Consider the following 19,024-nt stretch of genomic DNA (forward strand, 5'->3'; position numbering starts at 1 on the left):
ATCTCGTAGGGGAGGAAAAATAACTTCCCCTCTACTCTCTGAGCTTTGGAAGAGACCCTTGTAATGAGATTAACAAGAGAAAAACAAGTTTATTAGTATGTATATCTCAGTGTACATGGAAGATACCCAGGGAAAAATGAGTGGCTCCCCAAAGCGGTCTGAATACCTGCTGAAAAACCATCTTAAGCTAAAGAGCAAAGAAAAGTGTAGGGAGGATAGTTACGGGGAAGCTACCAGGAAAAGCACAGTAAACAACAGGAGGTTTGTTAAGCAGATTTCAGCGGGGGCCTTCTCCACTAAAATCCTCCTGTGAGTTCATCATCCTTCTTTTCCTGGCACAAGAATGAGACACCCTTACAAATGGAGATTTCCTTTTTAAATATACATTTCCCTTACAAAAGGGTAACTTCTACTTTCCAGAGCTTCCACTGTTTCTCAAAACAACCAGCTTAAAATAATCGTTAGCCCAAAGAGGCATATTTTGGGTTGGTACATTCAGCGACCCTTCAGTCTCTTAGAAGGTGGAAGCCGCAGGAGGCAGCTGTGATGCAGAGGAACAAGGCAAGGCCGAGATGCAGGTTTCTGGCTGGGGCACCCACGTGGATGAGAAACACGATGGGGGCGGAATTGGGGAAGATGAGAAGGCAGCTCGACTTGGACTGAGTGTCGGGGATCTGGAGAGAGAGCTTCAAGAAGCAGGTCTGGAATAAAGAGGGAGCAGAGCTGAAAATATGTGGGGGTTACGGAAGTAAACGCGGGGTGGGGGGCAGCGCGGCCAGAGCCCCGGGACAGAGCCAGGGTAAGCCGCTGAGGAATCGCTTTGGGGCCCCGCCCCGCCCCGCCCCCGCACTGGGCCGACAGCCGTTCTTCCCGCCCCCCGTTCGCAGGGCATGCTGGGGGCGGAAGCCCCCTCTGAGCGCCGGGCATGTTGGGAGCTGTAGTTTGGGACCGGCCCAGAATTCCCCGCGAATCGCGGCCTTCGGTCACTTAAGGGGCAGATCCAGAAAGCCGTGGTGCTCCCGGGGCAGGGTTCCCCTCCGGCGGCGGCACGGGGCGCCCCGGCTCGCATCCCCTCTCCGCAGAGCGTGGCACTTCCACGCCTCCACGATCTGCTCCACCTGCAGGGGAAGGCCTGTCACCGCGGAGTCGGCGGGACCCCCTCGCCCGCCCACCCTGGCCCGCGGCATCCCCCGGCATCCCCCGCGTCCGCACCGGGATGAGCGGCTCCCGCTGGTTCTGCTCCTCCAGGGCGCTCAGCTCCGCCGGGGCCAGTAAGGCCAGTCTCAGCTCCCGCACCACCGGGGCCGCCACCTCCGCCACAGGCCGCTCCAGCACGGCCTGCGAACGCCAGCCCTAAGCCCGGACGGGCGGGGTACCTGGTTCCTGCGCCCCAGCCTCCTCCCGCAGCCCCAGGGCGGGGTCCCCTTCGCCCCCGCTCACCGCGCCCACGCGCGCCCAGCTCCGGGCGGCCAGGACCAGCTCGGCCTCGTCCACGCAGAGCCTGTCGCTGCGCAGCAGGGGCAGCAAGGCGGGCGCCGACAGCTCCAAGAAGCCGCGGGTCCGGAGCGCCTCCTGTGGGTCCACGAATGGGTCAGGGGGCAGTCAAGTGAGGTGTGCGGGTTTGGGGTGATGAAGATGGGGAGCGATACCCGGCTGTGGGCCTCTATGAAGGCTACGCAACGCTCCTGCAGGGCTCCCAGGCCAAAGGTCACGGCAACCTGGGAACAGAAGGAAGGGCAGCAGGTTGGGGGCAGGAAGGCCATGTGGCCCGGGCCTCCACGCCGAGGCCCACCTACAAGCCCGTCCAGCAGCACCTACCTGCAAGGCCTCACAGACCATTTCCACATCCATCACCTTCACCACAAACTCCAGGCACAGCTGGAAATAAATGAAAGTGGGTTGTGCGGAGGCATCTCTGTTCCAAGACCCTGGCCTCACCCCAGAAGCAGTGAGCTCAACAGCCAGGGGAGGCGAGGAATCACCAGGGGCTGAGACCTGGCAAGCCTGAAGGGATTAGAGGCTAGCAGCAGTCTACCTTCTAGCACATTCCCCAATAATCAAACTAGATGCAAGCCTCGTGAAAATCCACTCTCCTTTTCTCTGAGGACATTTGTCTTCTTCCACCTGTTCCCCTCCTACTCAGAGACCTTTTGGTCGTAAGCCAGAAACTTGAATTTCATCATGACCTGTCCCTTTCACCCTCACACCCAGAAAAGTGCTGGGTCATTCCAGTTATACTTCTCACGCACTGCTCTCTTGAGTTTCCACCGCTACTCATCCCTAGCGCACTGGGGAGCCCTTCCCATCTCTCCCAGTCACCTCACCCCTTACCTGAAACCTCCAGTGAACCCATGCCCTCTGGGTAAAAAAAAAAGTCCAAATTCTTGAAGGTCCTTCGTGATCTAGCCCCGGCTTCCCTTTCCGATCTCCTCTGTCTCTCCTCCTCTCAAACTCTTGGTCCAGCCACACTAAACGGCTCCCTAGCTCCTTTTGTGCCTCAGTGACCAGAATGCCACCTTTCCACTCCCCCTCCGAGCAAACTCCGACCTGTTCTACTTGATCTAACACAAGTTTCCTCCTCCCAGGAGGCTTCCCTCCTTTTCTCCCTGATGGCTGAGACCCTCTGTAGAGTCTCAGCATCACATACCTTCCTCTACCACCCTTCTTAGGCCCCCGGGTTAAGAGTTTCCGTGTGTCTCTCTAAAGGACAAGGATCAAGGCTGACTTACCCTGGAATCTACTGCACTGGCCCTAAATACCCCCACGTGCCCCTACTGCGCACACACACAGCACGCACACATCCTCTTGCACACAGGCACACATACGTGCCTGTTTACACAGAGATATCCATACTTATGTGTTGGTACATGTTCCTCTGCAGGCCACAGTGTGTGTGAGGCAGGGTGTGAACTGAGCCCATGAGAGGAAAGCAAAGCGAGACCCGGGCCTGTCATATAAACCCACCTCTCGCAGTTCCTCCAGCCCATATTCCACAGCCGCGGTCAGCACCTCCAGCACCTGCAGAGTGGGTGGTTGGGGGAGTGGGAGAGAGTTTCCCTGCCCCTCCCCTGCCCCCCAGGCCCCCAGCCCCATGCCCGATGGGCTCACAGAGTGGCGGTGCAGCCTGACACTGTTGGTGTACAGGAACTCCAGCACTGCCAGGAAGGCCTCAGCTGGCACGGTGCTTAGCACCACAGGGCTAGGCATCCCGGGGCCCAGCTTTGGGCCAAGAAGTCCTCGGAAGAAGTTGCATCTACAGGCCAACAAGCACCGATGGGCAAACACCTCCTGCCGCTCTTGACCGACCACAAAGCAAACATCACTGTGGGGAAGGGGAGAGAACCAGGGAAGAAGAGGCCAGCATCTTGGGTACAACCCCTGGGCTTCACCTCTGCCCACCCTGGGCCTTCATTTCCTCATCCGTCCTAAGGGCCAGGTCTTCGTCTTCTAGCCAAAGGCCTGGGATACACGTTCCTGGATTCTAGTCCCAGCTCCACCGGATGGCCCCTCGGGCAAGTGACTTTATACCCTTGAATCTCAAATTTCTCATCCATGAAACGAGATCTTAATCCCAAACCCTCAGTTCTTAGAGGAGGTGGCTACACTTGATCACTGAGGGGGCGCCAAGGCTGATGCAACATTGATCCTACCTACCCCCCTCCACCCCAGCCTGCGTCTTGAGGCAAAGGAGGCTCTTCTTGGCTCCTCCTCCATAGACTGCAAACTCAGCCTTTCTCAGCCTCCTCCACGCAGGAGGGGGTGGGGAGCGGGGGCGCAGAGTGCACTGGCTGCAGACAGACATGGCAGCGATACACCATCATGAGACCAGACCACATTTTCCATCTTCACAATCACTTCCTGCCCCAGCCTCTGGGCCTCCCAACAGCATAGGGGGTAGGAGGCAGGAAATGAAGCTTGAGCTTCTGGAGCCTCCTAGTCCCTGGTCCAAGGCCAGGGGTTCCCACTACTCAGACTAGACTGTAATCCCCAAAGCAGTAGGGTTACAGGAGTCACCAGCCCTTGAGGAGGAGCTGAGCTTCCAGGGAGGGGGGACAGAGAGGTACACTCTTGTTCTGACCAGCCCTGCTCCCCATCTTCTGTCCCTGGTTGCAGACACCACCAGCATCCTGGGCAGTGAGCTCTAGGCAGCACCCTACTTCCTGTCTGAGGCTCTGGCTCACTCAGTCCCTTGAGCTTTGTTCCTCTTGTGAATCCCCAGTTCCCAGAACAGGGTCATCCGCTCCTCTGCCTCCCAGGGAGGGATTCAAGTTACATCCCATGTCTCAGGATCCAGGGGGCAAAGGGCTCTTCTCTGCCAGGAGCTCAAGAGCCAAAAAAGGAAGGCCTTTGCCTGAAGTCACACAGCTGCTCTGGGCTGCAGCCCCCACACCCTCCCACACCCCCGCCTCCCACCTCTGGTTCTCAGGACATCAAGGACGCTGAGTGACCTGTAGTCGTTCTCCACACTTGACTTCCCCAGACTGAGTGCACCAGGGAGGATTGTCCTCCCCACCGCTTGTGTACCCAAGGCTTCCTCGGGGTCATGGGGCCCAGCAGAGCCAGTTAGGGAAACCTCACAGACAGCCCACCCCCTCACCTGTATTGGGGATTGTTGAGCAGGCTTCGGAGTGCTGTGGAAAAGGATGCAGCCTCCCCTTGCACAACCAGTCCTGGGGTCTCCATGGGGTGGGGGGCGGGGAGTAAGCAAGTAGAACAATAGCCTAGGAGGCCTGTTGTCTGTCTGTAGGGAGGTGGTAGGTGGGAAGGAGCAGGAGGCCTGGCCAGGCCCAGCAGCTGGTGTGAGACTAGAAAGGCCTGAGAGGGAGGGGCAGAAGCTGGGAAAGCCTGTTTCCTGAGAAGCTAAAGTTTAGGGATGGGGCAGGAGAGGCCCAGCTTCCCTAAGAAGGCATCAGAGGCCAGTGGAAGAGGCCAGAGCCTGGGCTAGGGGATGGGGACTCAGGGAGGAGCCCTAGAGAGGCAGAGGGTGGAGCAGACTGGACTGGGGAGGAGAGGCTGGCAGCGGATGAGGCCCCAGCTGGGAGCCTGCCCAGGGAGCAGTGGGTGGGTAGCCTGTGGGTTTCCACGGAAACTGGAGCCCAGCTTGAGAGTCCCCGCCCATCTCCCACAGGCCCCGGGAAAACTTCAGGCCTCAGAGGGGTGGGAAGCTGAGTGGAGGGTCTCAGCACCCAGGCCCCTGCCTGTCGGGGGTTCAAACTCCCTGCCCCTCTCCCCTCCCCCCACTTGCACACAGGGTCAGGATCAGATTAGCCAGGCTTGGGGAACCCCCCTCAACAGGGAACTTCCTCACCCCCATGGAGTTTTCAGAGCCCAGACTGGCTCATCTTGGAGGGGGGCAGTCCTGTGCCTTCCAGAGGGAGGTCAGGTGAGGAGCTGTCAGCCCCGACAGAGGCGTCATGGCCTGTGGCATCCCTAAAATGCAATCTGTCATCCCTAAAATGCAACCACGGCTAGAGGGTGGCATGCTGGGGACAAAAGGTGTGGCCAGCTAGGGACAAGCCCTAGGGCACTTAGGTCATCAGGGGTCAGGAGGCCAGGCCCTGGTTCACTGCCAAGTCCAGTCACCACTCTTGCACCACCATTGCGTCAGGTTGGCTCCGGATCAGCAAGGCTGCCGGCCTCCCCTCCCCCTGCACACAGCCCTGAGCTGAGGAAGTCATCCAAACCCCACCCCAGCTCTGCACAGGGAGCGGAAATGTCTGTCCCAGTTGAGGCTGATGGGGAGACGAAAGAGCCATGACGTTCTCCTTCCTGTGGGCCCAGATCCTGATTCCCCAGCAGCCACCCCTGCAGGCTCAAGCTCTCCCCATATCCCAGGCTTCTGCAACTTGCTCACAACTGAAGAGCCAGACTTCACAAGGAGAGAAATGGACAGCAGCTCAAGAGCCCCGGGAGCCACGCTCTATATCTGCCCCCGCAGTGGTATGCCCTGGGTTCTGGGCCCTGGTGATCTCCTCTTCCCTGAGGACTCAGGTACCCCACACTAGGCACGTACAGTAGGAACACTTCCAGGTTAATCCAGAGCCGGGACTGCAAGGAGGGAACCAAACAGGAGTGCCTGCCGGGTAACCCAGGGCAACTTCCCAACACAAGAGGCCATTACCGTCCTGCCTGCCGGTCAGGTCAGCTGGGCAGGCAAGGCTGTGGAGCTAGGAGTTTGGAAGCCAAAATCAGCCGGTGACTCAGGTGCCTGCGGGAGTTTCAGGAGTTTCGGGAGAAGAGGGCATTCATCCCAGAACTGATTCTGGAGGTAGGGCCAGAGGCCAAATGCAGAGGAAGGAAGGCACTTCCTGAGTCACCTGCTTCCAGCCTCAGCCAGTTGTGGGGGCGAGTTTTGTGTCAGCCACCCCATAAGTAGGTAGGGCTGGAAGACAGCCAGATTCAAAACCTATGGGGCTAGAAGGATCTGTGGGGTTGAAGGAAGTGGGGTCTCTGTGACTCCTTTTGGTGAGGCCCACTGTCTAGACTGGTGCAAAGGGCGGATTCATTCTCCCCCTTCTGCTGGGGAAGTCCGGCAGAAGGAAGACTAGGAGGTGTACTTAGAGCTACCTCCACCGTGCCCAGGGAGAAGTGAAGCTCAGGGGGGCAGGGGCTAGCCCAAAGATGATAGTCTGAGCAGCACCCCTTATGTCCCTGACAGCCCTCACCCCTTTAAGCGCCTAGGAATCCACGCAGCCCGGGACTATTTGATTCACCTGCCCCCAGAACACAGGTAAGAAGGGGTTAGGGGGGGACGCCTGGGTGGCTTAGCGGTTTGGCGCCTGCCTTCAGCCCAGGGCGTGATCCTAGAGACCCAGGATCGAGTCCCACGTCAGGCTCCCTGCATGGAACCTGCTTCTCCCTCTGCCTGTGTCTCTGCCTCTCTCTATCTCTAATTAATAAATAAATAGAATCTTAAAAAAAAAAAGAAGGGGTTAGGGGATAAAAACCCTTATCGCTGAGTGAAAGACTGGATGGAGTACAAAGATGGCCAGTTTAGGCCATCCTGCCCAGGTGCGGGTCTTCCAGCCGACAGGTCCATGGCTGGCAGGTCCGCGCCCCCCGGCCGCCAGGAGGCGGATACTCCCAAAGATCCCGGCCCGAAACTACCAGCAGCGAGGCCTGCAGGCCACCTGCCCAGTATCGATGAGGCCCGCCTGGCAGGCCCGGGCCCGTCCTCCCGCCGGGGCTCTGTGCTGGGCCCAGCCTCGTCCTTCTCACGTCGCAACTCCCTGGCAGGACCAGGCGCGGGTCCCGGGGGCCGGCGACCATCTCTGGGCCCAGTGCCTCCCCTAGGCTCGAGGGTTAGCTTCTCGGGGTTGCCCCTGGCCCCCCTGCGGCGAGCGGCGCCCTCCTACCGCACGGAGCCCGCGCCCGGGGAGCGCTGGGAGGCCGCTCGGGTACAGCGCTCGCTGGAGGCGGCGCTGGCGGCGCGGCTGCGCAGCACGTGCTACTCGGGCGCCGAGGCGGGGCCGCTGACCCGGGAGCTGTGCGAGCTGCTGCGAGTGCGCCTGCGCGAGCTCTGTCCCCCGCGCTACAAGCTGGTGTGCGGCGTGGTGCTGGGGCCGCGCGCCGGCCAGGGCGTGCACGTGGCCAGCCGCGCGCTCTGGGACGCGGAGAGCGACGGGCTGGCCTCCGCCACCTTCACCAACGCCTCGCTCTTCGCCGTGGCCATGGTCCACGGGCTCTACTGCGAGTGAGGACGCCTCCAAGTTCTGCAAAAACGGTTTATTATCCCAGGAGGAGGCCCTCCCCGGGGCTCAATCCCAATAAATAAATGTCTGTCAATAAATAAAAGTGGTCCATAAATAACGTCCCCTGGCTGGGGACTAAGGCTCAGGCTTTTCTTGGAGAAGGGGCAGGAGGCTGCTAGGAGGGGCAGACTCCGACCCCAGTAAAGCTGGTCCCTGATTCCCTGGGGGATTCGGCCCAGAGCCCCCAGTGAGGCACCAAAGGGACAGGGCCAGAGCCGTACAGGCACAGGCCTCGGACCTGAGGCTTTAGGCCACGGCCTGCTCTGCAGGGTAGGGCCTAGGCTGGGCAGCGGTCCCGGAGCAGACGTAGAGCATAGCGGAGCCGCTGCCGCAGGTCTGGGGAGCAGCCCAGCTGCCGAAGGTGGGAAGCGAGGTAAGTACAAGCACTGCGATTGCGAGCCACAAAAGTCACAAGGAGGGGCTCCCAGCCACTGAGGATCAGCTTGGTGTGGTCTCCGTAGAAGTTCACCTATGCGCAGAAGGATGGCACTGATCAGGGCCTGGGGCTAGCTTCGGCCCCAGCACCACCCCTCCAGGCCCTCCCCGAATCCAGGAGGTTCTCACCTGGACGGTGCCATCACTAAACAGCATGAGGAGCGCCTGATCAGTCTTGACCCACTGCAGCAGGAGTGGAGGGACCCGCACCTCCACCTCTTCCACGCTGGGCAGGTCTCCACCCTGGGAGCAGGAGCAGGTCACTTGCTGATGTGAGTCAGCGCCCCCCCCCCCCGGAAGTGTCCCTTAGAGGCTCAGCCCCTAGCTCTGAGCCCTCCACCCCTCCCGCAAGGGGAACAGGAAGGGATCGGGAGGTGTCAATCCTCAGTGTGTCCCACTCCAATCCACACACCTTCATGAGACGCTGCTCCATGTAGGAGGCAAAATACCGGAGGACACCCAGCTGAGGCTGCAGGGCCGGAGGCACAGCACCCACAGAGAAAGAGAAGTGCTTTGTGCTGGTGGGGTTGTAGTGCACGGTCCTGGAGGAGAGGAGACAAGAGGTCAGAAGGAGCCCTGCACCAATGCCCATCCCTAGGAGACCCCAGGACGCCCAAGGGCAGGAGCGCACACGTGCTGGTCACAACAGCCTGGGTTCAAGGCACTCCATAACAGCACTTACTTTCTGTTGGCTGAAAGGGCCATGTGTGTGCCATTGTTGAAAAGCACAGCCACACGGCGGCTGGACAGTTGATACCCAAAGCCAAATTTGTTGGAGTAGTCAACCCACTTGCTGACCCATACCAGAGGCTCTGGCTGTGCAAGGGGAGCTGGGTTCTGTTCCGCTGTCATGGAATAAGAACGAGTGAGGAGCTGTTCCCGACCTTTCAGCCAAAGAACTCCCAACCACCATTCACCCATACAGGACCCCAACCTTACCTGGGGGCATGAAGGCCAGGCAGTTTCTCAGAGCGCAGAGGGCCGACTCCACCACTGTGGCCACAGTCAGACCTTCTTCAAACCCTGAAGAGAACAGAACATGTGGAATTGGGCAGTGGTTCACCAGGATACAGGCCATGTCTCTGACACACCTTCCCTCTGGTCCCTGGGCTTAGCCCCAACAACCCTAGCACCTCTCAAACTCCCAGCTGCTCACCATCTCCACTGCTCGCCAGTGTCCCACGGGGTGAGCTGTCTTCAGGTGCTGTCTCTGCCAGGCTGAGCGGGGCTGGACCAGAAGCTGCTGGAGCCTGGAGGGATGGGCAGGGGAAGGGAGTGAGATAGGCCCCCAAATCCAAATCCTCGAGTCCACGGCTCTGGCAGCCGGGGCACCCCAGGTCAGCCCCGCCTGGCTAATGAGACACAGCCAATTAGGCCACCACGAGGCTAGATGCTTCACTAGCTTCTTTTATCCCAGGCTTCCCGCAGCAGCTAGGGTGAGAGTGAGTCAGGGCACACTACCCATGTGAGTAGCTCACCTCGGGTCTGGCGTCTTGATGGCCAATGGACGTCCGAGTGAGGCCGCTCACCAAACAGGAGACCTCGTCCCGCTCCTCAGGACAGTTTTTACCTGGGTGGGGGAAGGTACAGCCCTCATGTCCTGCCCATCCCCCCGGGCTTCCTGCAGGGATACAGATGGGCACATGCTCTCCCAGGGGTTCAAAGGCACTCATACTCTCACCCCCACAATATATGTAACAAGCCACCCTGCCACTCTGTACCCAGACAGAGTGGAAACCATGGACATTCCAGACTTACTCTTCTTCTTCCTGCCAAATAGGCTCTTGGTAACTTTGACAAACAGAATCCTAGCTGGGTTAAGGGGTGTCAGGTCTGGGACTGTCACGCAGCTGCTGACAGGGAGCCGGTCGGGGGTGTAGCCCTAAGGAGGAAAGGCATGTGAGCAAAGAAGGGAGGCCCCAGGACTCCTGTCACCTCCCCTCATTGAATCCCCTGGGAATATGCAGCCTTGACTTAGATGTCTGGGGAGCCACAGACCTTGGTAAAGAAGTCGTGGCGCAGGATCTGGTCAATTGAGGGGCGGTCTTGGGGCGAAGCTCGAAGGATGGCAGCCAGGAGCTGCCGGGCAGGCAGTGAGAGGCTGGCGGGCAGTGTGTAGTGAACCTGTTTGATGCAGCGATACGTCTCCTTCAGGTCAACTGTCTCAAAGGGGGGATTCCCACACAGCAGTGTGTACCTGCAGGGCAGAGACAAGACAAGGGGGGCAGGAGTAAAGCGGAAGGTACACCCCATCCATGCACCCGCTGGTACAGTACAGATGACCCGGGACTCACATGACACAGCCCAGGGACCACACGTCTGACTCGGGGCCGTGACCCTGTCTCTGCAGCACTTCTGGGGCCACATAGTTGGGGGTGCCACAGATGGTTCTGAAAAGGGATAGGGAGGAAGACAGGAGAAGTTTCAGACCCAGCCTGGCCAGCCCTCCCCTTCCCTGCCCCCACTGCTGAGTCCAGACAAAGCAGCTGCCTGTCACCAGAGGCAAGAGAACTCCTGTTTGTCCTGGGACAATGGATGCTGGGGATGGCAGCTGAGTCCCCGCCCACCCGCCTGGCCCAGCTGCTCATGACAGGCAGAGGCCTCGACCCCCACCCCAGCCCCCTCCTCCACGGTTAGCAAAGGGTCCCTCACGGATCCCTTCCTCAGTCCCCCACTCCCGTCTGTCAGACACCCACACAAGCTGTCACCTCCTATGCTCTGTGCCACACACAAACCAACACCAGCTGTCATATTCCCCCCAAAACACACATCCGCCACACATGCTATCTGTTGCCGCTCGCACCTAGGCATCGTGGCCACAGCAGAGTGTTCTTATCCAGGGTGGCATGTCGTGCCATTCCCACACTCAGTCTGTCTCACACACACACACACACACACACTGCCAATGTCACCTTCCCCCATCTACACATCGGATCCTTACAGCCCCATCTGTCTCAGGGACTCAAACACCGGAAGGCCCCTCAGCCTTTCCAGCAGTCCTAGGGACTCGGGCTGCCGCCTCCACCCCCCAACCCCTCCCAAACGACCCATCATCCCTTTCCCATCTATCACACACACACAGACATCAGGCAGTCATCGTGCCTCCCACATACATACTCACTGTCACACATGTCATCTGTGTCATACAGACTGTGGTCACCCCTCTCCTCAAACACTCACTTCTTCCTATGTTCCGGGGGTTCCAACCGGGTTGCCAGCCCAAAGTCCCCCATCTTCAGTTCCATATTCTCAGTGATAAAAAAATTTCCTGAATGGGGTCAGAGAGGTGTGTCAGAATCCTTTCTCTCTGCCTCCCCAGACCCCACTCGTGCTGGCCCAGGAGTCTCACCCAGCTTGAGATCTCGATGCAGGATGCCCTGCTGGTGCAAGTACTTGAGTCCGGAAAGGATCTGACGCAGGTAGTAGCGTACCTCTGGCTCCAACAGAGTGTGCCGGGCCTTCCAGATGTGGGCCAAGGACTGCAGAGAGCCACTGCTTCAGCCCCTGATCCACCCTCTCTGACCCTCCCTCCATTCGTGCTCACGGAGGAGACGACAGGGCTCCAGCTCCGGGTCTTAAGGCCCCCCTTTCCCTCGCCCCCTCTCCTAGTCATCGCTCACCTTTCGGCTGCAGAGCTCCAGGAAGATGTAGATGTTGTCCGCATCCTCAAAGTGGTGGGAGAAACGCACGATGTGGCGGTGCTGCAGGCCGCGGTGCAGCTCAATCTCGTTTAGGATCTGCAATGGGGGCGCCGGGTGGTCATCCCTCAAGGGCTCCCTGACCGCTGTCCCCACCCCACCCCTGGTCCGCTGGGCCTGGGCCCACCTTCTCGCGCTGATGCGGCTTGGTGATGCGGTTCTGCGAGATGACTTTGACCGCGTAGGCGCTGCCGCTCTCCGTGTCAGTGGCCTCGTAGCAGCGGGCAAAGCCCCCCTACGGGGAGGGGGCATCAGGCGGAGCGCTCCAGGACAGCCACGTCCGGCCCGCAGACGTCCCCGCGATGAGGACAAGCGTCCCCGCGCCGAGGACAAGCGTCCCCGCGTCCCCGCGCCGCGGACAAGCGCCCGGCCCCACCCGGCGCCGTCCAGGAGGCTAGCAGGAGCCCCCCGCTGCCCCCAGGGCACCCCGCCCCGCAGCTCACCTTGCCCAACAGGCGGCCTTTGAAGTAGGTGCGGCCGCTGCGCGGGTCGGTGATGAGGCGCCCCGGGTCCGCCGCCGGTGGCCCCGCCAGCACGTCCAGCGCGGGGCCCGGCCCGGGGCTCCCAGGCGGCCCGGGCCCGGCAGGGGGCGCGGGCGGGGCGGCCGCACGCGGGAAGGGGCGCGGGGACTGGCAGCCGGCGGCGGGCTCCATGCAGGCGGCGCGTCGCAGCGCGGGCCCGGCTCGTTTCGGTTCCGCCGGGCCGCGGCCTCGCGTGGCGCTGCCGGGCTCTGCTACTCTGCGCTCGCGCCCGGGGGAGCCCGGCGTTTTTATCAATGAACGCCTGTCCCCTCCCCGGCGCCCGTCACCGAGAGCCCGCCCCCTCCCGGGCGGAGAGTCCGCCGGAGGCCACGCCCCCGGGCCCTGCGTCACCGCGAGGCCCCGCCCGCCGCCCGCCCCGCCTGCCGCCGGGAGCCTTGCGGGGGCGGCCCGAGTCGGGGGCGGCCTTTCCTCCGAAGCCCTCTCCCTGCGCCCCGGTGACCGAGAGGCCCGCTGAGGGGACTCCCTTTCCGTCCCCATCTTTCGGGGCTTGTTCTGAAGTCCGAGTGGGGCTGGCTATCTGGAGAGCTCCCCCAAGCAGCCAGACGGACTAGCGATGCTGGCGGGAAGGGAGAGGCCGGGGCCGGGGCCGGGGCGGGGAAAGGGGGGCCGCTCGCCTTCTCCAGGGGGCGTCACCAACACTCCCCTTTAAGTGCGCGAGACCTTCTGCGGGTCCCAAGCCCTCGACCAGCGCCCCCTGGCCCAGCCGGATACCACCCCTTTTTAGGGCTTGGGAAGAATTGCACACTCCTGAGCCTGGCTTGAGACCGGGAAGGGAGGGGTGGAGGAAGGGCGAGGCCGCCACGCTGAGTTTTGGGGTCAAACAGCCCAGCATTCAAGGTTTTTTTTATCATGTGCCATGTCACATCCTCTGCTACCCTCCTCCACGTTCTTGAGAATTACCTCTCAGGTTCTGGCGGGGTCCCCTATTCCCTTTGCCTGGAAACACCTACTGCCTTAAGTCAGCCCTCAGAAAGCCGAAAGCGAAGACTGGGATTTGGGATCTTCCCAATTCTAGTGACGGACAATTGCGCAGGTGGTCCTGGAGCCAGGTGGACCTCTAGACCCCCAGTTCATCCCCGCCCTTCCCAGGGCCAGAAACGCAGAGAGGTAGGGTCTTAACCCCTCCAGAGTGTTTGTCCCAGTTATCACAGGCCTCCCCCTGGCCTTGTCCTTTTCACCTCTCTGCCCTCACTCTGTCCCATTCAATTATTAAGCCATTCAGGCTCGGAGATTAATGGGGAGCACCTGCTAAGTGCCAAGCACCGGCTGAACAAGGCTCCTCAGGGTGGCAGCCCTCGTTTAATTCATGCTTTTAGATGGAAACAAACAATAGACAAGTATAGGAGCAAGGTCCTCGCAGGCTTTGAAAAGGATATGAAGGGAGTGGACAGAAGAGTAACCAAAAAGCTTGCTTTAGAAAGAGTAGCCAAGGGCAGCCCCGGTGGCACAGCGGTTTAGCGCCGCCTGCATGCAGCCCGGGGTGTGATCCTGGAGACCCAGGATCGAGTCCCACATCAGGCTCCCTGCATGGAGCCTGCTTCTCCCTCTGGCTGTGCCTCTGCCTCCTCTGCCGCCCTCTCTTTCTGTCTCTACGAATAAATAAATAAAATCTTAAAAAAAAAAAAGAAAGAGTAGCCAGGAGAGTCAACAAATATTTATTAGAACCTAATTCCTAGGGGTGTCTAGGTGGCTCAGTGAGTTAAGTGTCTGCCTTTGGCTCAGGTCAGGATCCCAGGATCCTGGGATGAGCCATGCATCAGGCTCCCTGCTCAGTGGGGAGTCTGCTTCTTCTTCTCCCTCTGCTCCTCCCCTCTTCTTATGTGTTCTCTCTCTCTCTTTCTCTCTCAAGTAAACGAATAAAGTCTTAAAAAAACAAAAACTAATTCCTGTCAGTTTTATCTTCTAAAAGATAAACATCTCTACAAAGTACCACTTCCCTCCATCTTCCCCTCACAGCCTAATGTGAGTTGCAGTCGCTCTGGTTGGGATTATCGATCACTGCCACAGTATCTTGCTGCCCTCCCTGCCTTCACAGTCATCTCCATTGCATCGTACCTCCATGTTGCCTGCCCACTCAACCCCTCGTCAGGCCATCTAACCTTGCCCTTCATGGCCACTGATGGGAGAAACCAAACAGCCTGAAATGGGGATAATGACTAATAGCTCAGATGAATGAGGAGGAGTGGGGGTGGGGGTGCTTAAGTGCCATAGTCAGGAGTTTGGTTTTATCAGACAAGTCAATAATTTTCCAGTGGGGAGATGGTAGTTGTGAGGCCAGAAGGGAAGCTCTCCAGGCAAAATGGGGCTGAAGCATGTGTAGTATGAAAAAGCATATTTGGGGGCACCTGGGTGGCTCAGTGGTTGAGCATCTGCCTTTGGCTCAGGTCAGGATTCTGGGGTCCTGGGATCAAGTCCTGCATCAGGCTCCCCTTGGGAAGCCTGCTTCTTCTTTTGCCTGTGTCTCTGCCTCTCCGTGTTTCTCATGAATAAATAAATAAAAAAGGGCAGCCCAGGTGGCTCAGCGGTTTAATGCTGCCTTCAGTCCAGGGTGTGATCCTGGAGACCTGGGACGAGTACCACGTCAGGCTTCCTGCATGGAGCCTGCTTCTCCCTCTGCCTGTGTTTCTGTCTCTCTCTGTCTCTGTCTCTCATAAATAAACAAAATCTTAAAAAAAATAAAAAAATAAAATCTTAAAAAAAGAGGCACATTTGTGTTGCAATTTGATATTTGGAAAATAAAACAAAATTTATATTAGCCTTTGTATTAGTTCGGTAGGGCTGCCATAACAAAATTCTATGCACTAGGTGGCTAAAACAACAGAAATTTATTTTCTCATAGTTCTGAAGGCTGAAGTCCAAGCTCAAGGTATTGATTGGTAAGGTTGATTCTGTCAAAAAGAAAACCACAGGGCTGCCTGGGCGGCTCAGTCAGTTAGGCGGCTGCCTTCGGCTCAGGCTTGATCTTGGGGCTTTAGGATCAAGTCCCCAAGTCTGATTCCCTGCTCCTCCTTCTCCCTTTGTGCTCTCGCTCTCGCTCTCCCTCTTGCTGTCTCTCAAGTAAATTGTGGAGGCCGAGAAAAATTAAGGCCATCCCACCTAAAGTTTAGCATTAGCACAAGTACAACTATCTTAGGTCCCTGTGAATAAGAGCTGAACTTTAAGGGGAAAAACTGCAGAATGTCCTCAATGTCCTCAGCAGGTAATCCCATATCAGAAAGACAACAGAGCCCACCTCCGTGGTAGAAAGTCCTATCTTGGGATCCCTGGGTGGCTCAGTGGTTTAGCGCCTGCCTTTGGCCCAGGGCGTGATCCTGGAGACCCAAGATCAAATCCCATGTCGGGCTCCCGGTGTGTGGAGCCTGCTTCTCCCTCTGCCTGTGTCTCTGCCTCTCTCTCTCTCTCTGTGTGTGACTATCATAAATAAATAAAAATTAAAAAAAAAAAAAAAAGAAAGTCCCATCTTAGAATTCTTCCATCCCTTCTGGAAATCCCCTAGACCAGCCTATAAAAAACCCAGCTGTAACCCACTTCAGGGTCCAAGTCCCTGCTCCGCTGTGTCGGGTATACTTGGAACCAAGCTCGAGCTTGTAAATAAACCCTCCTGTGTTTGCATCAGTGTCGGCTCCTCGGTGGTTCCTCGGATTCGCAATCTTGGGCACAAAATAAATAAGTAAAATCTTTTAAAAAGAGGAAGAAAGAAAGAAAAGCACAGACCTTTAATGGCATTCCTTGGGCCAGGCCAAGTCACCAAGCCAGGGCTTAATACCTGACCTAAGTGCGGTTTCCACCTCCCCCAGAAATATAAATCCTAACCTGTCAGGAATTTTCTGATAGGTGCCAGTAAGTCTTTCACATAATCCTTCCCATCCCCCAAAGAAAGATGAGGTGATCTGCATGATAAGATCTCTGCTCTTCCTCCTAAGGGAAAGCGACCTTACCTAAAACAATCCTTTCTTTTATTTTGCTTCTAACTTTCCTGCCCCAAGCTCCTTCTTATGAAAACTTCCATTTTGTACAAACTACGCAGAAGGGCCTCAACTGGCTAGATGAGAGGCTGCCTGACTCATGACTCATTTAATAAAGCCAATTAGGTCTTCAAATTTACTTAGTTGAATTGTTCTTTTTAAGATTTTGTTTATTTTAGGGGCACCTGGGTGGCTCAGTCATTTAAGTGTCTGCCTGGTATCCAGCCCCCCATCGGGCTCCCTGCTCAGCTGGGAGCCTGCTTCTCTCTCCTGCTGCTCCCCCTGCTTGTGATCTCAGTCTCTCTCTCTCTCTAAAATAAATTTTAGGGCAGCCCCGATGGCCCAAGCGGTTTGGCGCCGCCTTCAGCCTGGGGTATGATCCTGGAGACCCGGGATGGAGTCCCACGTCACCTCCCTGCATGGAGACTGCTTCTCCCTCTGCCTGTGTCTTTGCCTCTCTCTCTGTGTGTGTCTGTCATGAAAATAAATAAATAAAATCTTAGAAAAAATAAAAAATAAAATAAAATAAATCTTAGAGAGCACTTCAGTAGGAGCAGGGGAGGGAGGGGGCTCAATCACCAAATTTGACCTTGAGACCATAACCCAAGCCAAAATCAAGAGTCAGAGGCTCAACTAACTGAGCCACCCAGGTGCCCCTGAATTTTGTTTTTTAACCATATCTTTTGAGGTCTCTCTCTTGATTTGTAGATGATGGTCTTCTCCCTTTGATTTCATGTGATCTTTTTTTTTTAACTTAAGTATAATGGACATATTATATTAGTTTCAGGTATACAGCATATGGATTCGACAATTCTACACATTACTCAGTGCTCACCACCGTAAATGTAGTCACCATGTGTCACCATACAACATTGTTGTAATATTGACTACATTCCCTATGTTGTACTATTAATCTCCATCTGTGTGACTGACTTATTTTATAACTGGAAATTTGTACCTCTTAATCCCCTTTATCTACATGACCTTTTTCTCTGTGTGTCCTAATCTCTTCTTCTCTTAAAAACACCAGTTGAGGGAATCCCTGGGTGGCTCAGTGGTTTGGCAACTGCCTTTGCCTCAGGGCGTGATTCTGGAGTCCTGGGATCAAGTCCCACGTCAGGCTCCCTGCATGTAGCCTGCTTCTCCCTCTGCCTGTGTCTCTGCCTCTCTCTCTCTCTCTGTGTGTGTGTCTCTCATGAATAAATAAATAAAATCTTAAAAAAAAAAAAAGCACCAGTTGAATCAGATTAGGGCCCACCTGACAGCCTCATTTTAACTTACCTCCTTAGAGATTTAATCTCCAAATATAGTCACATTCTAAGATACTAGGGGCTAGGGCTTTGTACAGGAGTCAAAACTTTACCTCCACCCATCTTAGGTCTTCAGATGAAACTCTTAAACAAAACATTAACAAAAGAAAAACAGACATAAGCTTATTAACATGTACAATTTATGCATGGAAGAATGGGAGATACCCAAGGAAGAATGAGTAACTCATTTAGCTTAGAATTCATGCTTAAGGGATCCCTGGGTGGCGCAGCGGTTTGGCGCCTGCCTTTGGCCCAGGGCGCGATCCTGGAGACCCGAGATCAAATCCCACGTCGGGCTCCCGGTGCATGGAGCCTGCTTCTCCCTCTGCCTGTGTCTCTGCCTCTCTCTCTCTCTCTCTCTCTATCATAAATAAATAAAAATTTAAAAGAAAAGAATTCGTGCTTAAATACTATCTTAATAGGGAATGGGGAAGGGAAATATAGGCCTCTTAGGAAACATAAATGATTTCCAGAAAAAATGAATGGACCCTTAGTTTTTTTTTTTTTTTAATTTTTTTTTATTTATTTATGATAGTCACAGAGAGAGAGAGAGAGGCAGAGACACAGGCAGAGGGAGAAGCAGGCTCCATGCACCGGGAGCCCGATGTGGGATTCGATCCCGGGTCCCCAGGATGGCGCCCTGGGCCAAAGGCAGGCGCCAAACCGCTGCGCCACCCAGGGATCCCTGAATGGACCCTTAGTAGAATGGATGGGAGATATGATAATTTGTGACCAAGTTTGTCTGGATGTATAGATTCCTAGTTTCCTCTTCATTGATATGAGAAGAAATTCCTAGGAAAGGGATTTATGCCCATCAAGTCCTTTTAGAGATCCGTCTTTAAGCAAATAAGAGGAATTCAAGGGCAGCCCGGGTGGCTCAGCGGTTTAGCACCGCCTTCAGCCCAGGGCGTGATCCTGGGGTCCCGGAATCGAGTCCCACGTCGGGCTCCCTGTGTGGAGCCTGCTTCTCCCTCTGCCTGTGTCTCTGCCTGTGTCTCTCTCTCTCTCTCTGTCTCTCATGAATAAATAAATAAAATCTTAAAAACAAAAAACAAATAAGAGGAATTCAGAGAAACCCTCTTTCTGCATTTGCTGGTTTTCAAGTATCTACAGTTCAAATTAGTCAATATGCCAAAATGGAATACAGGGTACCATATTTTGTTACCCTTCACTGTCTTCTCCCCTTGGGAAGTTAACAAGATTTTTGAGCCCTCCTCCAGAAGCCGTGACACCATATTCCATGTCCCTATTATTAATGCGCTTTCTCTTTCCCCATCAAGAATCTCACAATCTCTGCCCAAGTGAGGTTTTGGAGAGTTCTCT

The 19,024-nt window shown here is 56.4% G+C and overlaps 3 protein-coding genes across 10 annotated transcripts; 1 reads left to right on the forward strand and 2 right to left on the reverse strand.

Moving 5' to 3' along the window:
* Positions 1-69: 69 nt before the first annotated feature.
* BTBD19 (BTB domain containing 19) lies at positions 70-7,108 on the reverse strand. 8 transcript variants are annotated; one of them, XM_035698947.2, is made up of 9 exons: positions 5,309-7,108; positions 4,598-4,631; positions 3,109-3,322; positions 2,965-3,018; positions 1,819-1,878; positions 1,650-1,718; positions 1,441-1,572; positions 1,213-1,338; positions 70-701 (listed from the first exon to the last, which is right to left on the reverse strand). In XM_035698947.2, the coding sequence occupies exons 3-9, from the start codon at positions 3,205-3,207 to the stop codon at positions 507-509; spliced, it is 735 nt and encodes a 244-aa protein (XP_035554840.1). In that variant the 5' UTR covers positions 3,208-3,322; positions 4,598-4,631; positions 5,309-7,108; the 3' UTR covers positions 70-506. The 8 variants fall into 8 exon arrangements, with proteins under 8 accessions (XP_035554840.1, XP_048950185.1, XP_025276112.1 ...); XM_025420326.3 differs by lacking the exon at positions 5,309-7,108 and adding an exon at positions 988-1,118 and having other exon boundaries at positions 545-701; positions 4,598-5,179; XM_049094228.1 differs by lacking the exons at positions 2,965-3,018; positions 5,309-7,108 and adding an exon at positions 2,854-2,947 and having other exon boundaries at positions 70-1,118; positions 1,819-1,913; positions 4,598-5,197.
* Positions 6,972-7,697, forward strand: DYNLT4 (dynein light chain Tctex-type 4). Its single transcript, XM_025420334.3, has one exon. It carries the CDS (start codon positions 6,972-6,974, stop codon positions 7,695-7,697), a length of 726 nt encoding a protein of 241 aa, XP_025276119.2.
* Positions 7,698-7,710: 13 nt separating this feature from the next.
* PLK3 (polo like kinase 3) lies at positions 7,711-12,646 on the reverse strand. The gene is made up of 15 exons (XM_025420325.3): positions 12,328-12,646; positions 12,012-12,119; positions 11,807-11,923; positions 11,536-11,665; positions 11,367-11,454; positions 10,481-10,576; positions 10,185-10,383; positions 9,945-10,068; positions 9,665-9,756; positions 9,343-9,436; positions 9,126-9,209; positions 8,869-9,031; positions 8,599-8,728; positions 8,316-8,429; positions 7,711-8,220 (listed from the first exon to the last, which is right to left on the reverse strand). Exons 1-15 carry the CDS (start codon positions 12,535-12,537, stop codon positions 8,029-8,031), a joined length of 1,941 nt encoding a protein of 646 aa, XP_025276110.3. The 5' UTR covers positions 12,538-12,646; the 3' UTR covers positions 7,711-8,028.
* Positions 12,647-19,024: the final 6,378 nt, after the last annotated feature.

Source organism: Canis lupus, chromosome 15, assembly GCF_003254725.2.
Source record: "Canis lupus dingo isolate Sandy chromosome 15, ASM325472v2, whole genome shotgun sequence".
In the NCBI taxonomy this organism is placed as follows: Eukaryota; Metazoa; Chordata; class Mammalia; order Carnivora; family Canidae; genus Canis; species Canis lupus.

Excerpts from the sequence above, each read along its gene's own strand:
- BTBD19 (XM_049094228.1), bottom strand. The coding sequence starts at position 4,683 with ATGGAGACCCCAGGACTGGTTGTGCAAGGGGAGGCTGCATCCTTTTCC. Across the intron at positions 3,323-4,597 it reads CTCAACAATCCCCAATACAG|TGATGTTTGCTTTGTGGTCG; the intron begins GTGAGGGGGTGG and ends CCTTCCCCACAG. Across the intron at positions 1,339-1,440 it reads GCTGGGCGCGCGTGGGCGCG|GCCGTGCTGGAGCGGCCTGT; the intron begins GTGAGCGGGGGC and ends TGGCGTTCGCAG.
- DYNLT4 (XM_025420334.3), top strand. The coding sequence starts at position 6,972 with ATGGAGTACAAAGATGGCCAGTTTAGGCCATCCTGCCCAGGTGCGGGT.
- PLK3 (XM_025420325.3), bottom strand. The coding sequence starts at position 12,537 with ATGGAGCCCGCCGCCGGCTGCCAGTCCCCGCGCCCCTTCCCGCGTGCG. Across the intron at positions 11,924-12,011 it reads AGCCGCATCAGCGCGAGAAG|ATCCTAAACGAGATTGAGCT; the intron begins GTGGGCCCAGGC and ends CCCCCATTGCAG. Across the intron at positions 11,666-11,806 it reads TGGAGCTCTGCAGCCGAAAG|TCCTTGGCCCACATCTGGAA; the intron begins GTGAGCGATGAC and ends GGCTCTCTGCAG.